General features: G+C 33.6%; 1 protein-coding gene across 3 annotated transcripts in view; it reads right to left on the bottom strand.

Moving 5' to 3' along the window:
• Window positions 1–621: 621 nt before the first annotated feature.
• Window positions 622–21,514, bottom strand: part of Mfn1 (mitofusin 1) — a 41,713-nt gene continuing 20,820 nt past the window's right edge. For 2 of the 3 annotated variants that reach the window (XM_047564586.1, XM_047564587.1), the window contains exons 10-18: window positions 14,859–14,980; window positions 12,987–13,113; window positions 12,705–12,809; window positions 12,091–12,193; window positions 11,725–11,954; window positions 9,085–9,237; window positions 7,813–8,009; window positions 3,923–4,057; window positions 622–1,770 (exon numbers count right to left, since the gene is read on the bottom strand). In XM_047564586.1, coding sequence (XP_047420542.1) covers window positions 1,686–1,770; window positions 3,923–4,057; window positions 7,813–8,009; window positions 9,085–9,237; window positions 11,725–11,954; window positions 12,091–12,193; window positions 12,705–12,809; window positions 12,987–13,113; window positions 14,859–14,980 — 1,257 coding nt within the window. In that variant the 3' untranslated portion in view covers window positions 622–1,685. Of the gene's footprint in view, window positions 1,771–3,922; window positions 4,156–7,812; window positions 8,010–9,084; window positions 9,238–11,724; window positions 11,955–12,090; window positions 12,194–12,704; window positions 12,810–12,986; window positions 13,114–14,858; window positions 14,981–21,514 lie in introns of those variants that run through there. The other variant, XM_047564588.1, reaches the window with a different exon arrangement.

Here is a 21,514-nt window from a genome sequence, read left to right as displayed (position 1 = left end):
ACTATAATACACTAATAGAAGAAAAAATATTGATGGCGTCCCAAACCTAGTATATCTGATTGTATACATCTGGGTTGAGACCTGAGAATCTACATTTTTTTTACAAGCTCAAAAGTGATATTGATGATCCAGGGACCAAACTTCAAGAACCACTGTACTGTAATAAGGAGGTGATACCAAAACTTCATGTACTTTCATATAACTTGTAACCTAAATTAGCAGTACCTGATCTTAGAAACCTAATTGTTAGAGTTGTCACCTAATTCCACTTGGTTGCCTGTATCATTTCTGGGGTTATAAATCAGCAAAAAATGGTAAAAACTAATAGTCATTTGTATTTAAATTTGAATACTGCATCCTAATATCTGATTTGTATAACATGTTTTTGAAAGGCTTCTATGGCCTAAATGATGTTATTATTTCCTTCAAATATTTTGAAAAAGTTATGTGTTATAAAAAGACCAACTAGTATTCAGGAGCCTTAAAAGGCATAGGAAAGGAAGTACTGAATATTAAAGTAAGAAAGAAGGCTGAAATTTTATCCCTCCCACAAAAAAGAAAACTATACTTGATCAAATGCACCATGTCCCCAGGAATTTTGCATTTTAACAAGCGTCTAGGTGATGCTGATCTGGTGGTACTTTTATTTTTTATAGCAAGGTCCCAGGATGTCATTTTTTAATATCTCCATATAAGTTTCAATCAGTTTTTCATACAGAAGCAGATACAATACTTGAACCCATGAACATTTCATCAAGGTAAAAATACAATATTAATTTTTAATGGAGCCAAGGCAAATTCATGTAATTAAATAAAAGTAAAAGCTTCCAGTGGGGGATAATCCAGCAGTTATAGGCAAGTGCCTTCTGAAGAACAGTTTTTAAATATTACTGTTATCAACCAAAATGCAGACCTCCTATATCTTTGGCTATTTTTATCACATCAAACTCTACCCCTCAAACTAAGATAGAAAAGCTTTCCTTACTGGACTCCTAACTGGAGCAAAGTTGAAAATGTTTCTTAAAAAACAGATAAGGAAACTATTTAGATCCAGATACTGTTGTAAGTAACTATAATAACAAATCTTTATACTGTTTTACATCAGTTTTAATGGGAATAAAAGAAGGGGTAAAAACAGCATATTTATTAGTTGGTTTACATACTTGCCATGATGGCAAAAGTGATTGTAACCTGCATAAATAGTACACTCAAGAACATTCCACAATCCTTGGAGGTTAGAGTAATGCAGCTTATAAAACAAAACAAAATGTTGACTATTCCCATTAAAGAAGGCATCAAAAATTAGTTTTGAAAAAGAAGAGGAAAGGATCACTCTCTAACTCCTGGATGCCAGGAAGCAGAGTTTTTCAGAATCAAAAACAAAGAAAGCCCCAATTAAAGAGCTCAAGGACCCACCCCTCAGGGGTCACAAAGTTGGTTCTGTTGCTTTTAACTAATTCATTATTTAACACAAACAACTTAGTCTTTACCCCAAATTAAAACTAAGAACATATTCTACTACTCTTCTGAAACGCAAACACCCTGGGATAGATCATTACCAGAATCTACACAGGGATTTGCCACTTAATTATAGTATAATTCATATTGAAGTCAATTCATAAAAATAACAACTCTCCAAATCTTCCAGGTTCCATTTCCTCCTATGACGTTCACCAAAGCAACCTCTATTGTTTAAGATCTTCATTGCTTGAATGTAGAAACTGCTTAGTAAAATTCTCCAACTCATTTTCAAGTTGCACAGCTTTATTTCTAGTTAAAAAAAAAAAACACCAATTTAATTATAAAGGTCAATGAGAAAAATGCATTCTATCCAATCATAAAAGAAAAACTTGCTAGCCAGCTACTGTTCAGTTTGTCAGAACTCAGGCTTGACTATTATCAACCCTTTCAAAGTATTCATTGTTATGTGCCACTGAAGCTTCACAATAAACACAGACTTCAATGTCCAGGACCTAAAAACAGTTATACTGAGATAAAAGATTTTAACAAAGAAAATACTTAGAACATAAGACAGTGGAGTCATGTAATGTTACCTAGGAATTACATCTTTTTTTTTTTATATTTTTTTTAGTTGTCAATGGACCTTTATTTATTTATATGCGGTGCTGAGAATCAAACCCAGTGCCTCACACATGCTGGGCAAGCACTCTACCACTGAGCTACAACCCCAGCCCAAGGAATTAATTACATCTTAATGGGCAAGGCTAAGAAGAGCATCTATGGAATAGTTTGCCCATGAATAAGAACTACCTGTGAACTCTAAAATATAATAGCTATAATTCTTCAATTTAGTACCAACACACCATATTTCTATTAGAATTTCAGGGTCACTTAGTGGCTGAAATAAAGTGCAAAAAAGGAAATTAAAAGAAAAATGAAAAAGAAAAGGAATTACATCTTAAGTCACATACAGTCATGACTGTCTTTGAAAACTCCCTGTAAGTAAGGCACAAAACACTGAATAAATCATTTTACGTATATGCAGAAAAGCTGGTACATGTGACTAGGCTATGATATAAAAAAAATATTTTTCAACACCAGACCTGATGCAATCAAATTGCCTATAATCATAGAGGAAAACTGGCATTAAAACTATCAGAGAAATGCAGACTTGTGCCTCCCGTTCGCATGCTATGCCACAGCAAGGACTCACTGGGTGGGTGCTTGCTTGCTTACTTTATTTTGAAGAGGGAGAGGAGATTTTGTTTTGTTTCTGCACACCATGACAGGTCATACAGATTAAATGTACATATGCCATAAACTCCACTGAATATATTTTTTTCAGGCCACTGTGCTGACGCGTCAGGCAAGTTAAATTCTACCTAAATGGTTGAGCCCCATTTATTAACAATGGAGATTCCACAGAGGCGTGCCTTGCATAACAACTGGGATACATTCTAAGAAGTGCACCATTTGTCATGAATTGATTTCTTCGTGTGTAACATCAGAGCTTATTTATACAAACCCACATATTTTTATGCTACCACACACTTAGGTTACAAGGTATAGTCTACTGCTGCTCCTAGGTTAAAAATCTGTACTGAATACAGTAGGCAATTACAACACAAGGATAAGTATTTGTGTATCCAAACAAACACATGAATAATGTGTTATACTATGATCTTAAGATGGCTAAGATATCAGTGATAGGAATTTTTCAGCTCCATTATAAAATCATGGGACTACCACCACATATGCAGTTTGTCATTTACCAAACATCACGTGTTCTGTGACAAATATTATGTCCCCACAATTCTGGTTACAAAGATAGTTCCTCCAGTTTGCAAACAAGAGTTACTAAGCTACTCTAAACATGGGCAACATATGAGTATGTTTCCTGGAAGTAGTGACAGCATTTAAATGGTATGTAACAATTTTCTCAGACATGCTGGCAGATCAGCTAATACATATGAAAGCTAAAAGTACAAACTGCCAAGTATAAACCTGATAGTGACAGTCTTGCCCCCAAAAGGAAGTTACATTAGGTCCCAAATCCATAAACATATCAAACCAGAAATACACATTTTATCAGGAAATCTTGTTTACTTTTGTTGCTTCAGATTTAAATATACCCAATAGTTCCCAGTGAGAAGAGAATTTATATAGTTTTGACCATGAAGGACTAAAAATTCACTTTAAATTGTAGAACTTCTGTTCTGAAAGTATACTAATTTAGCCTAACAGAGAAACTTAGATCTATAAAATTCTTTTTAATTCAGATATTCTCTTTCTGAAAAAAGTTTATATTGAAATTACTAAACATGAAATTAAATGGAATATCTTAATTTAAAGTAATACAGAAAATTCAAAGTTTTACAAATCCACTAGTGATTTTATATAATTATATTTTGGTAATGAGATCAGTAAATGTTCACATTATTGAGAAAAAAGGTTTAAATACCTTAAGAACTTTGAATTGTTTTGTATTTTCTCCAACTGATCTATTTCTTTGGATAATCTAGCAATTTCTTCTTCCAGATGTCTTTGAGTAATATCAACTTGTTGGCACAGGCGAGCAAAAGTAGTAGCCATTTCTCTTAAAATTAAAAAATAAATTGGCAGTCATGAACATCTTCTAAAATGAGTAAGCTTCAAAGTAAAGTTTTCATAAGAAGAAAAGTTGTAAAACAATATCTAAATCAGGAAGAATCAAGAACATGAAGAGTGAGCCTACAGAATGGGAAAAAATCTGTCATCTGCACTTTAGATAGACCATTAATCTCTAGGATATACAAAGAACTAAAAAACAACACCAAAAAAAACAATCAATAAATAACCAAATCATAACCCAATCAATAAATGGGAAAAGGAACTGAACAAATACTTCACAGAGTAAGAAACATGAATGGTCAACAAATATATTAAAAAAATGTTCCAGCTGGGGTTGTGGCTCAGTGGTACAGCGCGCTTGCATAGCATGCGCAAGGCACTGGGTTCAATTCTCAGTACCACATATAAATAAGTAAGTAAGTAAATAAATAATCCATCAACGACTAAAAAATATTTTTGAAAAATGTTCAGCATCACTAGCAATTAGAGAAATGCAAATCAAAACTACACTGAGACTTCATTTCACCCCAGTCAGAATGGCAACTATCAAGAATACAAGTAAAAATAAATGCTGGTGAGGATGTGGGGAAAAGAGTACACTCATACATTGCTGGTGGAGTTGCAAATTGGTGCAACCACCCTGGAAAGCAGTATGGTGATTCCTTAGAAAACCTGGAATGGAACCACCATTTGACCCAGCTATCCCACTCCTTGGCATATACCCAAAGGACTTATATAATCAGCATACTATAGTGGCACAGCCACATCAATCTCCATAGTAGCTCAATTCACAATAGCTACACTATGGAACCAACCTAGGTGCCCTTCAATAGACGAATGGACAAAGAAAATGTGGTATATATACACACAATGGAATATTACTCAGCAATAAAGAAGAATGAAATTATGGCATTTGCTGGTAAACAGATGGAACTAGAGACTATCATGCTAAGTGAAATAAGCCATTCCCCAAAAACCAAAGGCCTAATGCTCTCTCTGATATGCAGTTGCTAACACACGTTAAGGGGGATGGGGATAGAAGTTCACTGGTCTAGACAAAGGGGAATGAAGGAAAGGGAGACAGGATGGGAATAGGAAAGACAGTAGATTAAATCAAACATAACTTTCCTATGTTCATATATGAATACACACACCACCAGTGTAACTCCACAAGAATGGAAGTTATACTCCATGTACCTAAATATATCAAAATACACTCTACTATCATGTATATCTAAAAACAACAAATAAAAAAAGAATCAAAGAATACTGGTGGAAATGACATGAGGGAAGGTATGGCACTCATAAGCTTACTATAACTGTAGGTTTAATTTCATCTGTCCTCAAGACAAATAAATACTCAAGAGATAGATGGCTGTGATTTCAAAAGAGCTATAAGCAAGAAGGTTGTACTTCTTCAGAAGCACAGTAAACCTATTCTCTCTTGCCCAATTTAAAAAAGAAAAAGAAATATCAACTAAAAAAGAAAAAAGGAGAAAATACTGAAAACCATATTTAAATCTGCTTCTAGAACCAAAGGGTTAAATCTAAGTTGGTTAATACATTAGCTTTGGTAAACACAATGTTTGTATTTTTACAACCAGGAGTACTTCTGATATGTGTGTACTTCCAGAACATAGTTAACTAGCTTATTCACTTTTCTCTGCAACTGTTCTGTGCATCTTCGTCCTTTCCCTGGTCTTTTTTATCTCTATTTTCTCCACTCTACCAAATCCCAATATCAGGTAAAGCATGTTTTTCTTTTACTGTTATTAATGTTAAGTTTAACATTCACCTAGTATATTTTAACTAATTATTTGAGATTGCCTCCATTATAATGTAAAATCCTCTAAAAAAGAAAGATGGAGTTATCCTCAACTTTTTCCTATAACTCAGCATAATTACCAAATGGTAGGACATTAATAAATGTCTGATGATCAAAAAAACGAATAAAGCAGGGCATAGTGGCACTTGCCTGTATGCCAGCTACTCAGTGGGCTGAGGCAGGAGAATTCAAAGTTCAAGGCCAGTCTTGGTATTTAAAAAAAAAAAAAGGCTAGGGATATAGCATACCTGGGTTTAATACTCAGTAATGATAAAAAAGAAAAAAGAAGAAAGAATAGAAAGCAACATTAACATTATTTTCACTTATCTAAAAAAAAAACCATATTTCCTTTTTAGGTCCAGGTATTTGCATTAGAGAAAAGATGTTCTAATACAAATAAATAAAATTAAAGTTATCATATAAAATACAAGCTCAAAAAAATATTTGGTAGGGCTGGGGTTGTGGCTCAGTGGTAGAGCATCATACCTGAGGCCCTGGTTCAATCCTCAGCACCACATAAAAATAAAATAAAGGTACTGTTGTCCACCTACAACTAAAATATATATATATATATTAAAAAAAAATTGGTGAAGGAATGAATGGATGAACAAGTTCCTCAAACTGTGCGGTCTCCATGTTCTATTCTCTATAGCTTTAACTATGTTAAGACTTTGATATTAGCAGGCTAGGGTTGTGGTTCAGTGGTAGAGCACTTGCCTGGCATGTGTGAGGTACTGGGTTCGAGTCACAGCACCATGAATAAACAAATGAATAAAATAAAGGTCCATCAACAACTTAAAAAATATGTATTTAAAAAAGTCTTTTTTATGTCTGAAATAGTGTAACCTTGCTGTAACCCCTGTCTCCTTAGTCTAAATCATTTCATATACCACATCACTGCAAAGTTATTTGTTTTAGAGCTAAGTTATTGGTATCACTCCCAGAATTCCTAATTATCCAAATCCCAAGTCATATACATACACAGGGCCCCATCCTATGGTTAGGTTTACATTCTCTGTACCTCTATACATCTGCCACACTGAAATTTTCATGTTCTTGGTAACATCCCTTTCCTCTCTTTTTACTTTTGACTTGCATTATTTTCTGTCTGATCTTACTTTTCTGCACATTCAAATCTCATTTGCTATCTCTTCTTTAAGAAAGATACTGATCCATTCTTTCATGCTTTAAGTAAATGCTTGAGACTCACATTTCAAGAACACTTCCCTTCTCACACTACCTATCACTTTCACTTTGCCTTATAATTATGTGTATGGTCTTTTTCATTAAATTTCAATTAAATTCTGCTTTTAAATTCTGCTCTTGACTGTATCCAAATATTTAATATATTGTACCTTGACTTAAGTGGAGTTCCATATACTTTAACTAAATCAATGAAACAAATGTTTAAGATGTATAAAAGCAGAAACTGGGTAGACCTAGGTATTTATTATATCATAATAAAATTTTCTTGAGATCTAAAAATAATACATTTAGACTAACAAATTTGGACTATAAGAGTAAACACAATATTGTGTCCACTATAAAATTGGGAATCTGCCCATCATTAAGCCCACTTGTTAAATGTTAAGAATTCATTCAGTTTTCACAATTAAGAAACTACAAATATTTTAAGAACAGAAACATAAATTCCGAATACCTCTGCTAGAGAACTATCTTTTGAAAGTCCACCAGAGTTCTTGGGATTTCCTATATCACAATTCCCAAATGTTCAAATCTAATTTATCAGAAGAATGGTGAGAATAGTGGAGGAGAGAGGGCAGAAATGAAGTGTAGTATCATTCTATTTTTTCACCTTGGTGGTGATTATAAAATGTGCTCATTCTCTGCATACATGTCATACTTCAAAGAACGTTTTGTTTTAAAAAGACAAAAAGATTTATCTTTCCACTTACTGTTGTACTTGGTGGCTGCAGTTTGCACTTGTGAAGCTAACAATCATCTGCAGTTTTTCAGTTGCATAGTTCACAAACTGCTGTTTAAAGGCTCTTTCTTTGGCATGGGTGGTCCAAGTTAGCCTTTCATAAAGATACAAAGCTCCATACATACTCAATGAAACAGATATGAGTTTCCACCCTATAGTTTTCCAAATCTGTAAGATAAAGTTACAGCATATACTGAAAAAAAAAAAAAAAGTCATTTGGGAGAGAATACTAAAAGGCCTGTGGGGTCCCAAAAGATCTCTGAATTGGACCTATTTTCTAAAAATGCATATTCCTTTTCCCTCCCTAAGAAAATCTGAAGTTACCAGAAGTAACTGGTAACTTCTGGTCAAGCGGAAAAGGGATCAGCACATAAATATTAGGAAGAACATTCAAAACCTGCACTATTTTAAGTTGATGCATTGTATCTTAAAAAAAAAACTATGTAAAAAAAATTTTTTTTAGGTCAGAGGTTTCAAAAACCAAAACAAATATGTATGTGCCGTTAATGATATATATAAATTTTTAACATGCAAGCACTACTACTAAAAATAATGTTTAATACTTTAAGACAGATCCCCTTGGTATTCGGAGAAGGTTAAACAAAACTGACCTTTCCTTTTTTCTTTTTGTTCTACTACTGAGCTACAACCTTTTCTTGTTACTCCATCATACAAATACCATTTTTTGATCTGCTGCAGTTAAGAAAGTAGTTAGGAAGCATTGTTTGAAAAACTAGCTATGGTGGGGATGTATGCAGCTCAGTGGTAGAGCACCTGGTTAGCAAGTTAAGGCCAAGGGGTCAATCCCCATCACTGCCAAATACATACATAAATAAATAAATAAATAAATAAATAACTGATCTGCCCAAACGGTAGTGTTTCCTTCCTAAACATGCATGTATTTTGTTTTTAATTTATTTGTATTGTAAACAAATGGGATACATCTTGTTTCTCTCTTTGTACATGAAGTAGAGGCATACCATTTGTGTAATCATACATTTACCTAGGGTAATAGTTTTTGATTCATTCTGTTAATTTTTTCCCTTCCCCCATGCATGTATTTTTAAAATTTAAGATTACACTTGTGAAACTTGCAAAACTCTTTTCATTTACTACTTTTAGCCTACAAATTTTCATATAAAATTTATGGATCCTGAAAATAGAAAAATCTTTCCTTTCATAATCTCATAGGCAACTTTGTAACAAATTCAACTTTTATTATACTAAAAGTAACATTTCTTACCACTCCTCCAACAACTATGATGCCCATAGAAGTTCTAGATGTAAGAGAAGCTAATCCTGTTATTAAGGTAACCATGAGTTCTTCCTGTGATGCATTATCTGGTGTTGCTGGATTGGTGGGAGCAGTGGGAGTTGAAGCTAATGATCTAGGAAGCTGAAAAATGTAGGGGGGGAAAAAGAGATTATTACAGTTATAGAAGTATAAATTAAATAGTTGTATTTGTTTTAAAATTATAGTAACAATAAAGACCCCAAATAATGAATGTACTGCAAATAAATGAAAATAAGCGAAAACACAAAAATTGACTAAAAATTATTTTCTATAACAATGATATAGTGAACAACAATAAATTTTCAAAATATAAAATGGAGTCTCCCTACAACAATAATTCTTGGGTTGGGGATACGGCCCAATGGTTAAGCACACCTGGGTTCAATCCCTGGTACAGGGGGTGAAAAAAATTCTCAATAGAAATTAAAATCTTTGTGTAAAAGAAGGGCTAGAATGTATGTAACTCAGTAGGGCAGAGCACATACTTGAGCATGCACAAGGCCCCGGGTTCAATTCCCAGTATATAAAACCCCCCAAAATCTCTCATGTCAAAAAACAATCCTTAAAGAAAAAAGTAAGCTGAACTTCAAAACAAAATAAACCAAAGAAAATTAAAAGACAAGCCACGGACTGGAAAAATATATTTCAAAATTTCTTATCAGAAAAGTCTGTTAAAAGACTTTTATCCAAAATATACATGGACAGAATTCCTAAAACTCAACACAAATCAATAATTAAAAAAAAAAAAGATAGAAATGGTGGTGCCTGACTGTAATCCCAGTGACTCAGGAGGCTGACACAAGAGGATCTTAAGTTCAAAGTCAGCCTCAGCAACTTAATCAGCCTCTGTCTCAAAATAAAAAATAAAAAGTGCTGGGATGTAGCTCAGTGGTAGAGCACCCCTAGGTCCAATCCCCAGTATTAAAAAAAAAAAAAAAAAAAAAAAAAAAAAAAGAATAAAAGATATGAATAGGGGCTGGGGATATAGCTCAGTTGGTAGAGTGCTTGCCTTGCAAGCACAAGGCCTTGGGTTCAAAACCCCAGTACCGCAAAAAAAAAAAAAAAAAAAAAAACGAATAGACATTTCACAAAAGAAGGTACAATAATGGTTAATAAGCACATGGAAAGACGTCCAAAGTCATTAGTCGTTAAGGGAAATACAAATCAAAAGTATTGAGGTACCACTTCAATAAAAATAAATAAATAAATAAATAAGACAAAAACAAGTGTTGACAAATTGCTAGTGGGAATATAAAATGGTGCAACCACTTTGAAAAACAGTGTGGCACTTCCTCAGAAAGTTAAACATGAATTAGTACATGACCCAGCAATTTTACACCTAAGTATATACTTGAGAAAGGTGAAAAACACATGTCCACATAAAAACAGATACATGCATGTTCATAGCAGCATTTTTCCTAATGGTCCTAAAGCACTAACTACCCTGATGTTCAACTGATGAATAAATAAATATGTTCTATCTATAAGAGAATATTACTTGGCCATCAGAAGGAATGAAATATTGCTACATGCTATAATAATACCATAGTGACGAACCTTGAAAATATTATAGCAAATGAAATAAGCCAGTCACATGAGGCCATGTGTCATGTGATTCCATTTACAGGAAATATCCAGAAAGGGCAAATCCATATGCAGAAGGTGATTAGTGGTGCGGCTAGACATAGGACTGATGACTGAATGAATGAATGAATTTTGTTCCAAGTTTCATCCCACTTCAAGTGTATATAAATGTGTCTGTATATACATATATATGTGTGTATGTATAAAAGTATAAATTATAGTTAAAAATTATTCTGAAAGCAGGATGTGGTTGGTGCATGCCTGTAATTCCAGCAATGTGGGAGGCAGGAACATCAAGGCCAATCTAGCAACTTAGTGAGATCCTGTCACGGAAAAAAAAAAAAAGGGTTGGGGATGTAGCTCAGTGGCAAACTGCCCCTGGATTCAAACCCTAGTACCAAAAAAAATTTTTTTAGGCATTTTCCTCACTTTATTTTGTCTTCTAGTTAATTAGCAGTTTGGCTATTTCATTGTTTTCTTGGCAGTGAGAATACAAACTGTTAAATCTCTTGTGCACTGATATTAGATGTAGACTATCTTGTATACAAAACTACACAGAGGAGTTGGGGTATGGCTGGAGGTAGGAATGATGACTGACTGAATAATGGGCATAAGGAATCCTTTTGGGATGATAGAAATGTTCTAAAATGGGATTATGGTGATGGTTTTACAGTTTCATAAATTTTCTTTAAAATCTAAAAACTAATACACTTTTAAGATTTTCTTTTAAAGTGTTTGCATTTATTCCAATTCATGTGAAGTCTGAAAACAAAATCTTTTAACAAAATTCTTAAAAGTTTCAAAAATACAGACCCATCTATAACAGTAATGGATAAAAACTTTGGTATTCCCTTTCCCTTATAATGTATAATTAACTCAGAAATGGCTGTATGAGAGATACTAGGTTATAAACAGACAGATTTGGTGAAGCTAGTTTTATTAGAGAAAACTGCACAAGTAAAATAAGAAAAGGGAGTCTCAATTGGTAGAATCAAAGATACATACCTGAAAGATAGGCTCTGATAATCCAAGCAGCACCCTCTGAGCATTTGTGGGGCCCAAGAATCGATGCACAAGGGAAGACCAGCCCAAGGAAAAACGAAATACAATATCCTCTTGAAAATCTGAACATAACTTATGGCAATTTAGGTCATAACTGAGATCAAATTTCTTGCAAGGGATCAGCGTATGAAGTTTATTCTGTACACCAGCTGGAAGTAATGGCTTCAAATTTTCTGGAAAGAACAAAATTATTACATCTATTTTAAGAAATAATAATGTTTTAGCTTCTATGAAATATCCAAAGGAAAATAAACCCTTTACCAAGAAAGAAAACAAAACCACACATGATATTGTAGACATAAATATTACCAATAATTTCTTGCTGGGATTGAAGCATTGAGGCATTGACTTCATTGGTGCACCGATCTGCCAAATTTCTTCCCATACCATCTTCTATGTGCTTATTTAACTCCTGTTAACAATGGTAGATGTTCATGTTATTTTTTTTCTCCAGAAAGTGTATAGATTTTATAAAGACTTAAAGGTCTGACAATAAATTCTGTGGGGTTTTTTTTGGTGCTGGGGATAGAACCCAGGACCTCTTACTCACTAAGCACATGCTCTAAAACTGATCACAGTCCAACTCCTCTGTATTGTTTTTTAATTTTTTAATACATTTTTATAAAAATTTTTAACATATTTAAACAACTTAATTTTTTTTTTTTTTTTTTATGTGATGCTGCAGGTTGAACCCAAGGCCTCATGCATGCCAGGCAAGCACTCTACCACTGAGCTACACCCCCAGCCCCACTCTGTACAGTTTAGGTGCAAAATAGTTTACATTTATTGCTAGTGCACAAGAGTTATAACAGTTTGTGTGCTAAATGCCAAGAAGATACTGAAATAACCAAACCAATAAATAAATTAGTTAGAAAGATAATGAAAGCATCTCATAATAATGTTTTAAATACACTTTAACTCACATTTTTATATACTTTCAATACACTTGGAGTAGGATGAAACTCAGAACAAAACTCATCAACCAAAACAGATAGTCGGCAAATTTCATCTGTCATTGCACATGAAACCTGAGAATATTAAAAAAATCAGAGTTCAGAAATTAAAATGAGATTACCAACTACTCAAAAGAATTAAAATAAGAAAAAGTAAGATATTATTTTTAAGGTAAGAGATAAAGGATAACATTTTTACCATGATACAAATACTTCCATTTCCAGATACTTTAATCCTGATGTTTTGGTTACCTTGTTTGCTACCTCCTCAGTGACCTCCTTGATTTTTTTCTTAACATCCAATGTTAAAAGGTTCATCTGGTTTCGGATAAAGTCCAGTCTATCAATTTGGTCTTCCCTCTCTTCCATTGAATAAACCCTATTTTATTATGAAGAGCAATCAATATTAGGGCATACTAAAGTCCCAAAGCAATTAAGCAACAATACTCATTTATGTATTGAACTATTAGCACGACCCAAGGAAAAAAGAAATCTTGTACTTCAACACCTGAAAGGATTCAAATAACATTTATGAAATACTTTAGTAAAAATAGTTTTGCTATAAACTACATTGTCTCTCTGCCCATGTGGACCTGACTTCTACAAAGGATTGATAAGGACTCTATAAAAGTTCACTGAACACTTCACAGATATGAACATTCAAAACAGAACTCAATTGTGACTTTAATTAATAAACAAGTGTTATTAGCAAACAGTACCCTGGCAAGACAAATCCAACCATGTGCCAGTTTTATGTTAAAGTTTTCTTAGACTACCACAACATTCATTCAGTTGCCTATTATTTATACATATTGGCTGCTTTTACTCAAAAACTGCAAAACTGAGCAGCTGCAAGAGAGATAATATGGCTCAGAAAGCTTACAATATTTACTATCTGGCCCTTCATAGGAAGTTTCATAAAAGTCTGTATATCCCTGGATGACACAGAAAACCAAAGGGTTGCCAAGACTTAATATTATACAAAGTATCCTCAAATCACATCTTTATGCCATAATTGGTTCAATGTCCTATAGTTTTAAAAAATAAATAATGTCAATCTGGCAGACCAAATTTCAAATACTATAACAAAGCATATGAATTGGAAGGGGCTTCTATAGTAAAATCTCATTTTAAAAGGCTGCACAGAGGTATAGTACCAAGAATGAGATAAAACTCAGGGTTCACAGCTTTGTGTTTTATATGCTGGGAGCTTTCTCCTTTTGACACAATGTATTCCTGAAAAAGTACTAAAACCAAGGAATAGACTTAGATGGGATATGGGGGCAGGAGATTTCCAGAAAGAATAAAATTTAAATTTTACCTCCTCTTGGATATAATCTTTGATGCTTTGTATGTTCCCTTGAGCTGTACTAAAAGTACAACTGAGGTTTTACATCATTACTTCTGAAAACATATCTAATAACATCCTGATCTTTGCTTCAAGTGTACCCAGTTTGTGAGAATTATACTTTTCAGCAATACTGTTGATACTTCCATATTTTCATTTTCAGCTTTATACAAGATAAGTCATGGGCTGAATGCAAAAAGAGGATCAGCCAATTTGGACTCCTTCATAAAATTCTGCTTGAAGAATTTGTTCTTCACTGCTTTAAAGATATTTTAAAGCCACGAAACATTGTAAAGTCACAAATCATACACATAAATATAGTGATCCAGGGAATGTAAACAATGTGTTCAAGGATACTAAATTAATCAATATTCATATTTTCAAACATTTATTTAAAAGACACACAAGTAGCCAGGCGTGGTGGTGCATGCCTATAATCCCAGTAGCTCGGAAGCAGAGGCAGGAAGATCACAAATTCAAGGCCCAGCAACTTAGGAAGGCTGTAAACAATTCAGGGAGACCCTGTCTCAAAATAAAAAAAGGGCTGGGATCTAGCTCAGAGGTCAAGTGCCCCTGGCTTCAATCCTCAGCATCAAAAAAAAAAAAGAAAGAAAGAAAGAAAAAAAAAAGATATACATAAGTAGGCACCAGTAAAATTCACAAGACTTAATTTCGGGGCATGAACTTATATAGTACAATTTTACAATTTAAAATCTTAGTCTTAACAAGTCTGATACAAAAAAATATTTTTATGTTGCAATAAAATGAACTCATACCTTTTCTCTGCTGCTGCCACGTTTACTGAATCCATTATGTTTTTCACAGTATCTAGTATCTGTTTAGCTCTGATAGTGTGCTGTTCAAACTTTGTTTTCACTGCTGACTTCGAGATACACTCCTGCGAGGGGCCCAAGCCATAACACATTACTGTAATTCCATCACAACATTTTCAGGAATTTAAACACAAAAACTTGCTGATTATAACTTAAACCAAAAGAGAAACAAGGATAGGAAAAAGAAAAAAGAAAAAGAAAGCATGATAAACACAACTTAAAATTACAAGGTTAAAAAAATTAAAAGCTTCAAAAGTAAAAAGATTTTAACAGCAAGTTCTTATCTTTGTGTATGTTTACACAGTAATGTGGCATGGTTTGACTATTTAATAACATTTAAAAAATAAATGGCACTATTTTCAACATTAAAAAGGTTTCCCCATTGTAATTATTTTTGGATTACCTTTAATACAATTCTAATCCATCTCTCTTATTTTTCTTATACTTGTAATATATAGCTTATAAAGTTCTTAAATGAATTGTGAATTAGAATATTAAAAATTAATTGAATGATATGGTGATTCATAAGGCTCCTAAAAAGGACTTCTATGGATTAAAATGTCGATGATTTGAAAAATATCTTTAACAACAACCTCCCTCCTAGGTAATATTTTAAATTATTTACAGAAAACTATCTGTAGCTATTTCAAAGATAATACTATTATTATTAGACTACAGTGTGGTGCACATAGGCCTGAATGATGCCCTCTCATCTGTTTCACCTTCAAGCTAAATGCAGCTCATAACTATTGTACAAATCAACTAGTGTTTTATAACTAATTTTTAAAATAAAATGCATCAGAATGTACCACATATAGTAATGGACACTTATTTTGTGAAATTCTTGCTTTAATTTTCAACATATGCAGTATTACTGATTTAAGTATATTTTTTACTATGAGTCTTAACCAAAAGATTATGAAACATAATATTACAACTGACCTCATTTATTTTTACTTCATACAAAGTCAAATTCCATACTGACAAGATCTAAAAACTACAGGGATTTACAAAGAACTGCTATTCAGTCTTTCAATAAATCTAAGAAATGCTAGCCTGGACCACATAAACAATCAGTAACTACAAAGATGCTTCCTGGGAGATATGTTTATTTTCTACGATAATTTTTTAAAAATTAAGATCATACCACAATTCCCTAACATTTCTGGATCCACTTCTTGAACCTGTTTATATATTTAGCTAGTTACAAATTGTTAATTACTCCCTGAAGATCATTATTGCCCTTCCTTTGTTAAAAAAAGTAGCTTTCAAAGTTTAAAAGGTATTTAATTAATAAAGTACTACATTTATTATTCTGAAATGAGTATGTTACAAGCTCATTAAATGTACTGCTTATAACTTAGACTAGGCCCTGTCTCTAAAATTATGTTTGCATTTCACTCAAAGTCTATAATCTTTCTCCATGTTGGCTCTCCTTCTCAGTATTTTGAGGTACAGAAAACAGAACAATTCACTTCTTTAGGTGTAGGGCACATGAAGGAAATTCATTTAGTTAAAAGTTTATAAAGACAACTCAGCCCATTCCTGTTTTGAATCATCTACCTTCACTTTTGCCCACGGTGAAGTTCATTTATATATCATTCATTTTTGCTAATCTTCAAAATATCAGTGGTATGTAGTTAAAGTATTCCTATTTCAGGTTCAAAACAAACATAAAACATTCCAGGATGTTTCTTTCTTTAAAACCAGCAATGATTACTCAATAGTAAATGTTTGAATTGTAAACTACTACTTACTTATTTATAATCTTTATTTTTATTTTTGGGGGACCAGGGATTGAACTCAGGGGCACTTGACCCTGAGCCACATTCCCAGCCCTATTTTGTATTTTATTTAGAGATAGGGTCTCACTGAGTTGCTTGGCGCCTTGCTTTTGCTGAAGCTGGCTTTGAACTTGTGATTCTCCTGCCTCAGCCTCCCAAGCCCCTGGGATCACAGGCATGTGCCACCACACCCGGCTGTATACTTATTTTTTAATGACTAAAACACAACTTGAATTTTATTTTAAGTAAATGTCTCATAAATGTGCCAAATTAAGTTCCACAAAATTATAATAAAAGCATAAACATAATTTTAAAAGAAAAAGGTTAAAATAAACTTTATGTTCCTCGATGAAGTAAATCTAGATATCAGCAATGAAGATCCAAATTCGTAGATAACAGCACAATGTTAGAGCTAGACTAGACAGAAATGAAAAGATCTTGAAGTTATTCAGCAAATAAGTTATGTTCTGGTTTAAAAACATCATGATGAATAAATATTTAAAAAATTATTCTAAATAAAAAGCATCCTGCACTGATATTCCCACTTATCTGCACAATATTAAAAGGTGACCCTGTAAAGAGAGTCCTTATACACTCATATGCTACTGAATCTCCATGAGAAAATACACAGCTTACAGAGTTCCCAGATTTATCAGAAACACTAATTTTCCAGAAAGTTAAAAATATCACACAAACCAATTTACATTTCATCATGTCAGTGTATCCCATAAGGCTCCTTTAAAACTTAATGACTGAGATTCAAAATAGTAATCATATGCCAATTAAGTTAATTTTCAGATTTTCTAATAACAAAGTTGATAATCGTATACTATTTTATGTGTAATTTTTATTAATATATGTAACTAAAACAAATGATCAAGTCCCCAATAACAGACCCCACAAATAATGTGCTAGTCACTACTACTAATTTATTATTTCAATATATTTTAAACTGACAGAATGCCAAAAGGACACCAAAATACCTTTTATCTTGATGTACCAAATGTTAACATTCAGCCTTACTTGTTTACTCCTCTCCTTCTCTTCCCCTCCCTCCCTACACACACACACACACACACACACACACACACACACACACACACACTTTTTTTTCCCTTTTTTTTTTTTTTAAGAGATGGGGGTCTCACTAAGTTGCCCAGGCTGCCCTTGAATTCCCAGGCTCAAACCATCCTCCTGACTCAGCCTCCCAAGTAGCAGGAAGAACAAGTATTTGCCACCACACTCAGCTTCATATTTACATGTTTTTTTCCCCCTCTTAGGACACTGCAGACATCATGACCTCAATATTAAAAACATCAACAGGTCAGGCACACAGCCACATGTGGTGGCACACACCTAAAATCTCAACAACTTGGGAGGCTAAGGCAAGAGGATGCAAATTTGAGGCCAGCCTTGGCAACTTAGTGAGATCTGTCTCAAAATAAAGAATAAAAAGAGCTGGGGATATAGCTCAGTGTAAAGTATTCCTGGGTTCAATCCCCAGAGCTGCAAGGAAAAAAAAGAAAAAAAAGAAAAAAAAAAAAAAAAAAACAAGGCATAGTGGTCAATGACTGCAGCAGTCCCAGCTACTTGGGAGGCAAGGGACTGCTGTCCCAGCTACTTAGGAGGACCACTTGAGCACAGGAGTTAAGAGACCAGCCTGGGCAACATAGGAAGAACCCTATCTGGAAAATAAATGAATGACAAAACACACACACACACACACCAAAACTTCTAAGAAAGTGAACATTTTAACACAGAAATATGAAAAAATTATATTCAGAGTATTTACCACTGGGACAATATCTAACATAGCTCACATCCAAATTTCACCAAATTGTCACAGGAATGTCCTTTACAACAAATCTACTGACATGTTAGAGAGAGATTATTTTATACCTCTCCCTCTCATCACACAACCAAACAGTGAGATTTAAGGGCAAAAAAAAAAAAAATTGGGGTTTCTAACTTGCCTTCAAAATGTCTATACAAATGCAGGTTAGGGCTGGGATGTGGCTCAGTGGTAAAGTGCTTTCCTTGCATTTGAAAAGTTCTGGGTTTGACCCCCAGTTCCAAAAAAAAGGACAAATGCAGGTTAACAACAGTAAGAATAAATATTAATGACATTTACTTTCTTGATTACCTGTACTCCATTTAACTTCCAATTCTCGTTTAACTTAGTATCCTACATGTTCAAAATATTTAACTCCTTTTAAATCAAATGAATCTGAAGAACTTGGTACAAAACGGAAAAGAACAATAAACTTGGAACAAAACTTTTTTCCCATATCATAAGACTAAAGAAAAATAAGTGAATTCCAAAAAGGAAAAGAAATGAGCATAAAAGACCATATTATATGACACACCAAAAAATAAGAAATAAATAAATAAAAGTTTGATTTTTTAAAAATCTTAATTTTAATAATTCTATCAATAAGGAAATATCAAAAATTATTAAAAACTAATAAAAATGAGGGGTGGGTATCTGACTCAGTGGTAGAATGCTTGCACAGCATGCTAGAGGCCCTGGGTTCAATCTCTAGTACCCCCCAAAAACAAACAAACAAACAAAAAAACACACAAGAATGAAGACTAACTTGAATTCTGAAGTTCTTAAAAAATGCCCAAAGCTGTATTCACAAATTGACAATCCTCAATCCTTTCTTAAAGAACACAAACCAGGGGCTGGGGAGATAGCTCAGTCGGTAGAGTGCTTGCCTTGTAAGCACAAGGCCCTGGGTTCGATCCCCAGCACCCAAAAAAAAAAAAAAAAAAACCAATTTAAATAGGAAACTGTTAAAGATTAACACAGAACTTGATGAATAAAATTCCCAAAATGATACTGATTGATAAATTAATGAAAGGCTGGGCATATCTTTTGGGAACATAAAGCAAAGTAATTAAATCACTGGCAAATCAAATTAAGATGTGCATGTGTGAATATAGGACACAAGAGATTTAAAACAATCATAATCTTAAGCTACTAAGTTTTAACTTCTCCAAAAAATGCACCAATTTCTAGGAAATCTTAAGTTATCACCACTGATTTTAGAAGAATCAAATCTCAGGGTGTTTTTGGTAAAAACTGAAAATGTAATCACCAAAAAAATGCTTTGGTGCTTTATAATGCATCCAGATATAAAAAGTTTTGCCCAGCTGGGTATGGTAGTGCACACCTATAATCCCAGTGGCTCTAGAGGCTGAGGCAAGAAGATCACCAGTTCAAAGCCAGCCTCAGCAACTTACTGAGATCCTACCTCTAAATAAAAATATAAAAAGGGCTAGGGATGCGGCTCAGTGGTTAAGTGCCCCTGGGTACAATCCCATACCAAAATAAAATAAAATGTTTTGCCCAGCCAGATGCAGGGGCACACGACTCAAGTCTCAAGACCTGGGAAGTTGAGGCAGGAGGATTGTCAAGTCTGAGGCCATAGTCAGCAATTTAGTAAGACTCTGTCTTAAAATAAAAAATAAAAAGGGATGGGAATGTAGTTCAGAAATAGACCACTCATGGGTTCAATCTCCAATACAGCAAAAAACAAACAAACAAACAAACTCCCTCTGCCCAGCTGATTATTTTTTAGAAAAATGCAAATCATTTTAGATTTTTCACTTGAGATACAATTAGTTTTAAATGTTTTCAAACTGTAACCCTTACAGTATCCATGACTTTGTAAAAATTATTGCTCTTAAGCAATTTTTAGATTCTCACTTGTAATTTTTAGATTCCCAAATGAACTGATACAATAAAAAAATTAACTGCCAAGTTTCTTCTAAAAACATCTTAGGAGCATTTGCATAGTAAGCTCCAGGCTCCAGGTTCAACCCCCAGCACTGTAAAATATACATACACACATAAAGATAATAACGCATTTTTAAAGAATAGTTCCCAAATCTACCTGATAACTGCAATCACTTGGGGAGCTTCGAATACATACAGATTCCTAAGGCAATCCCAACTCAACTAGATCAGCTTCTGGGAACCTCAGGTGCTGCAGTTCTCCAAAGTACCTCATGTGATTCTGATAATCAGTTAGGTTTGGGAACCAAAGCTCTACAGCACATCTTTTATTCCTCTCCTTCCTGCCTCAAGATATTCTAGGAAAGCACAGGTGTACCATGAACCAGTATGAAAGATATGTAAATGTACAAAATAGTATATGATTTGGTAGAAGAAAGCAATTATAAACATTCACAAAAAATATACATAAAGAAAAGGTTAATAAATAAAACCAGGAAACAGAACAATGTGCTCTCTTTACATATTTTCCACATGGATAAAGTAACTGAAAAGGGTGAGGAGAGTATCAATCCTCTCCTGAAAAGAAAAAAGAAAGAAAATAAACAATGGTCTCTGAGTAACTGGAAATTCATATATTTTATGGCTTGGCTTGAGAGGACATCTACTATCACAGGAACCTCTGAAAAAGTAACATTCTTACGAAGGTAGCTAATAGTGAGTTTTCTTTCTTAAACACTTTGTTTTCATATGTCTACAGGTCTTTCTTCCTCTTACCAAATTAAAGATTAGGGAACAGTAAGCAAATTTTTAAAATTTTAAAAATTCTGCCAAGCACATTCAACTTTCAAGTCTCTCCTATTAAGGCAATTACCACTTAGAAAAAGAGAAATAATTAGAGATGCCAATTTTCTAATTCTAAAGCCTTTATATTCATTCACAAGTGGGAAGCTGATATAGAATCTAAGCAGAACTATGTTAAATAGGGCTATGTAAGGTTTTAGAAGACTAATATCTTAAGAACTTTTTAGTCAAATGTAGGATGTTTTAGTATCTCTGGATAATCAGGTGCCTAC

Source organism: Sciurus carolinensis, chromosome 9 (assembly GCF_902686445.1).
Source record: "Sciurus carolinensis chromosome 9, mSciCar1.2, whole genome shotgun sequence".
Taxonomy (NCBI): domain Eukaryota; kingdom Metazoa; phylum Chordata; class Mammalia; order Rodentia; family Sciuridae; genus Sciurus; species Sciurus carolinensis.
The sequence above is the reverse complement of the archived record's forward strand: the minus strand, read 5'-3'. Positions and strand labels throughout refer to the sequence as shown.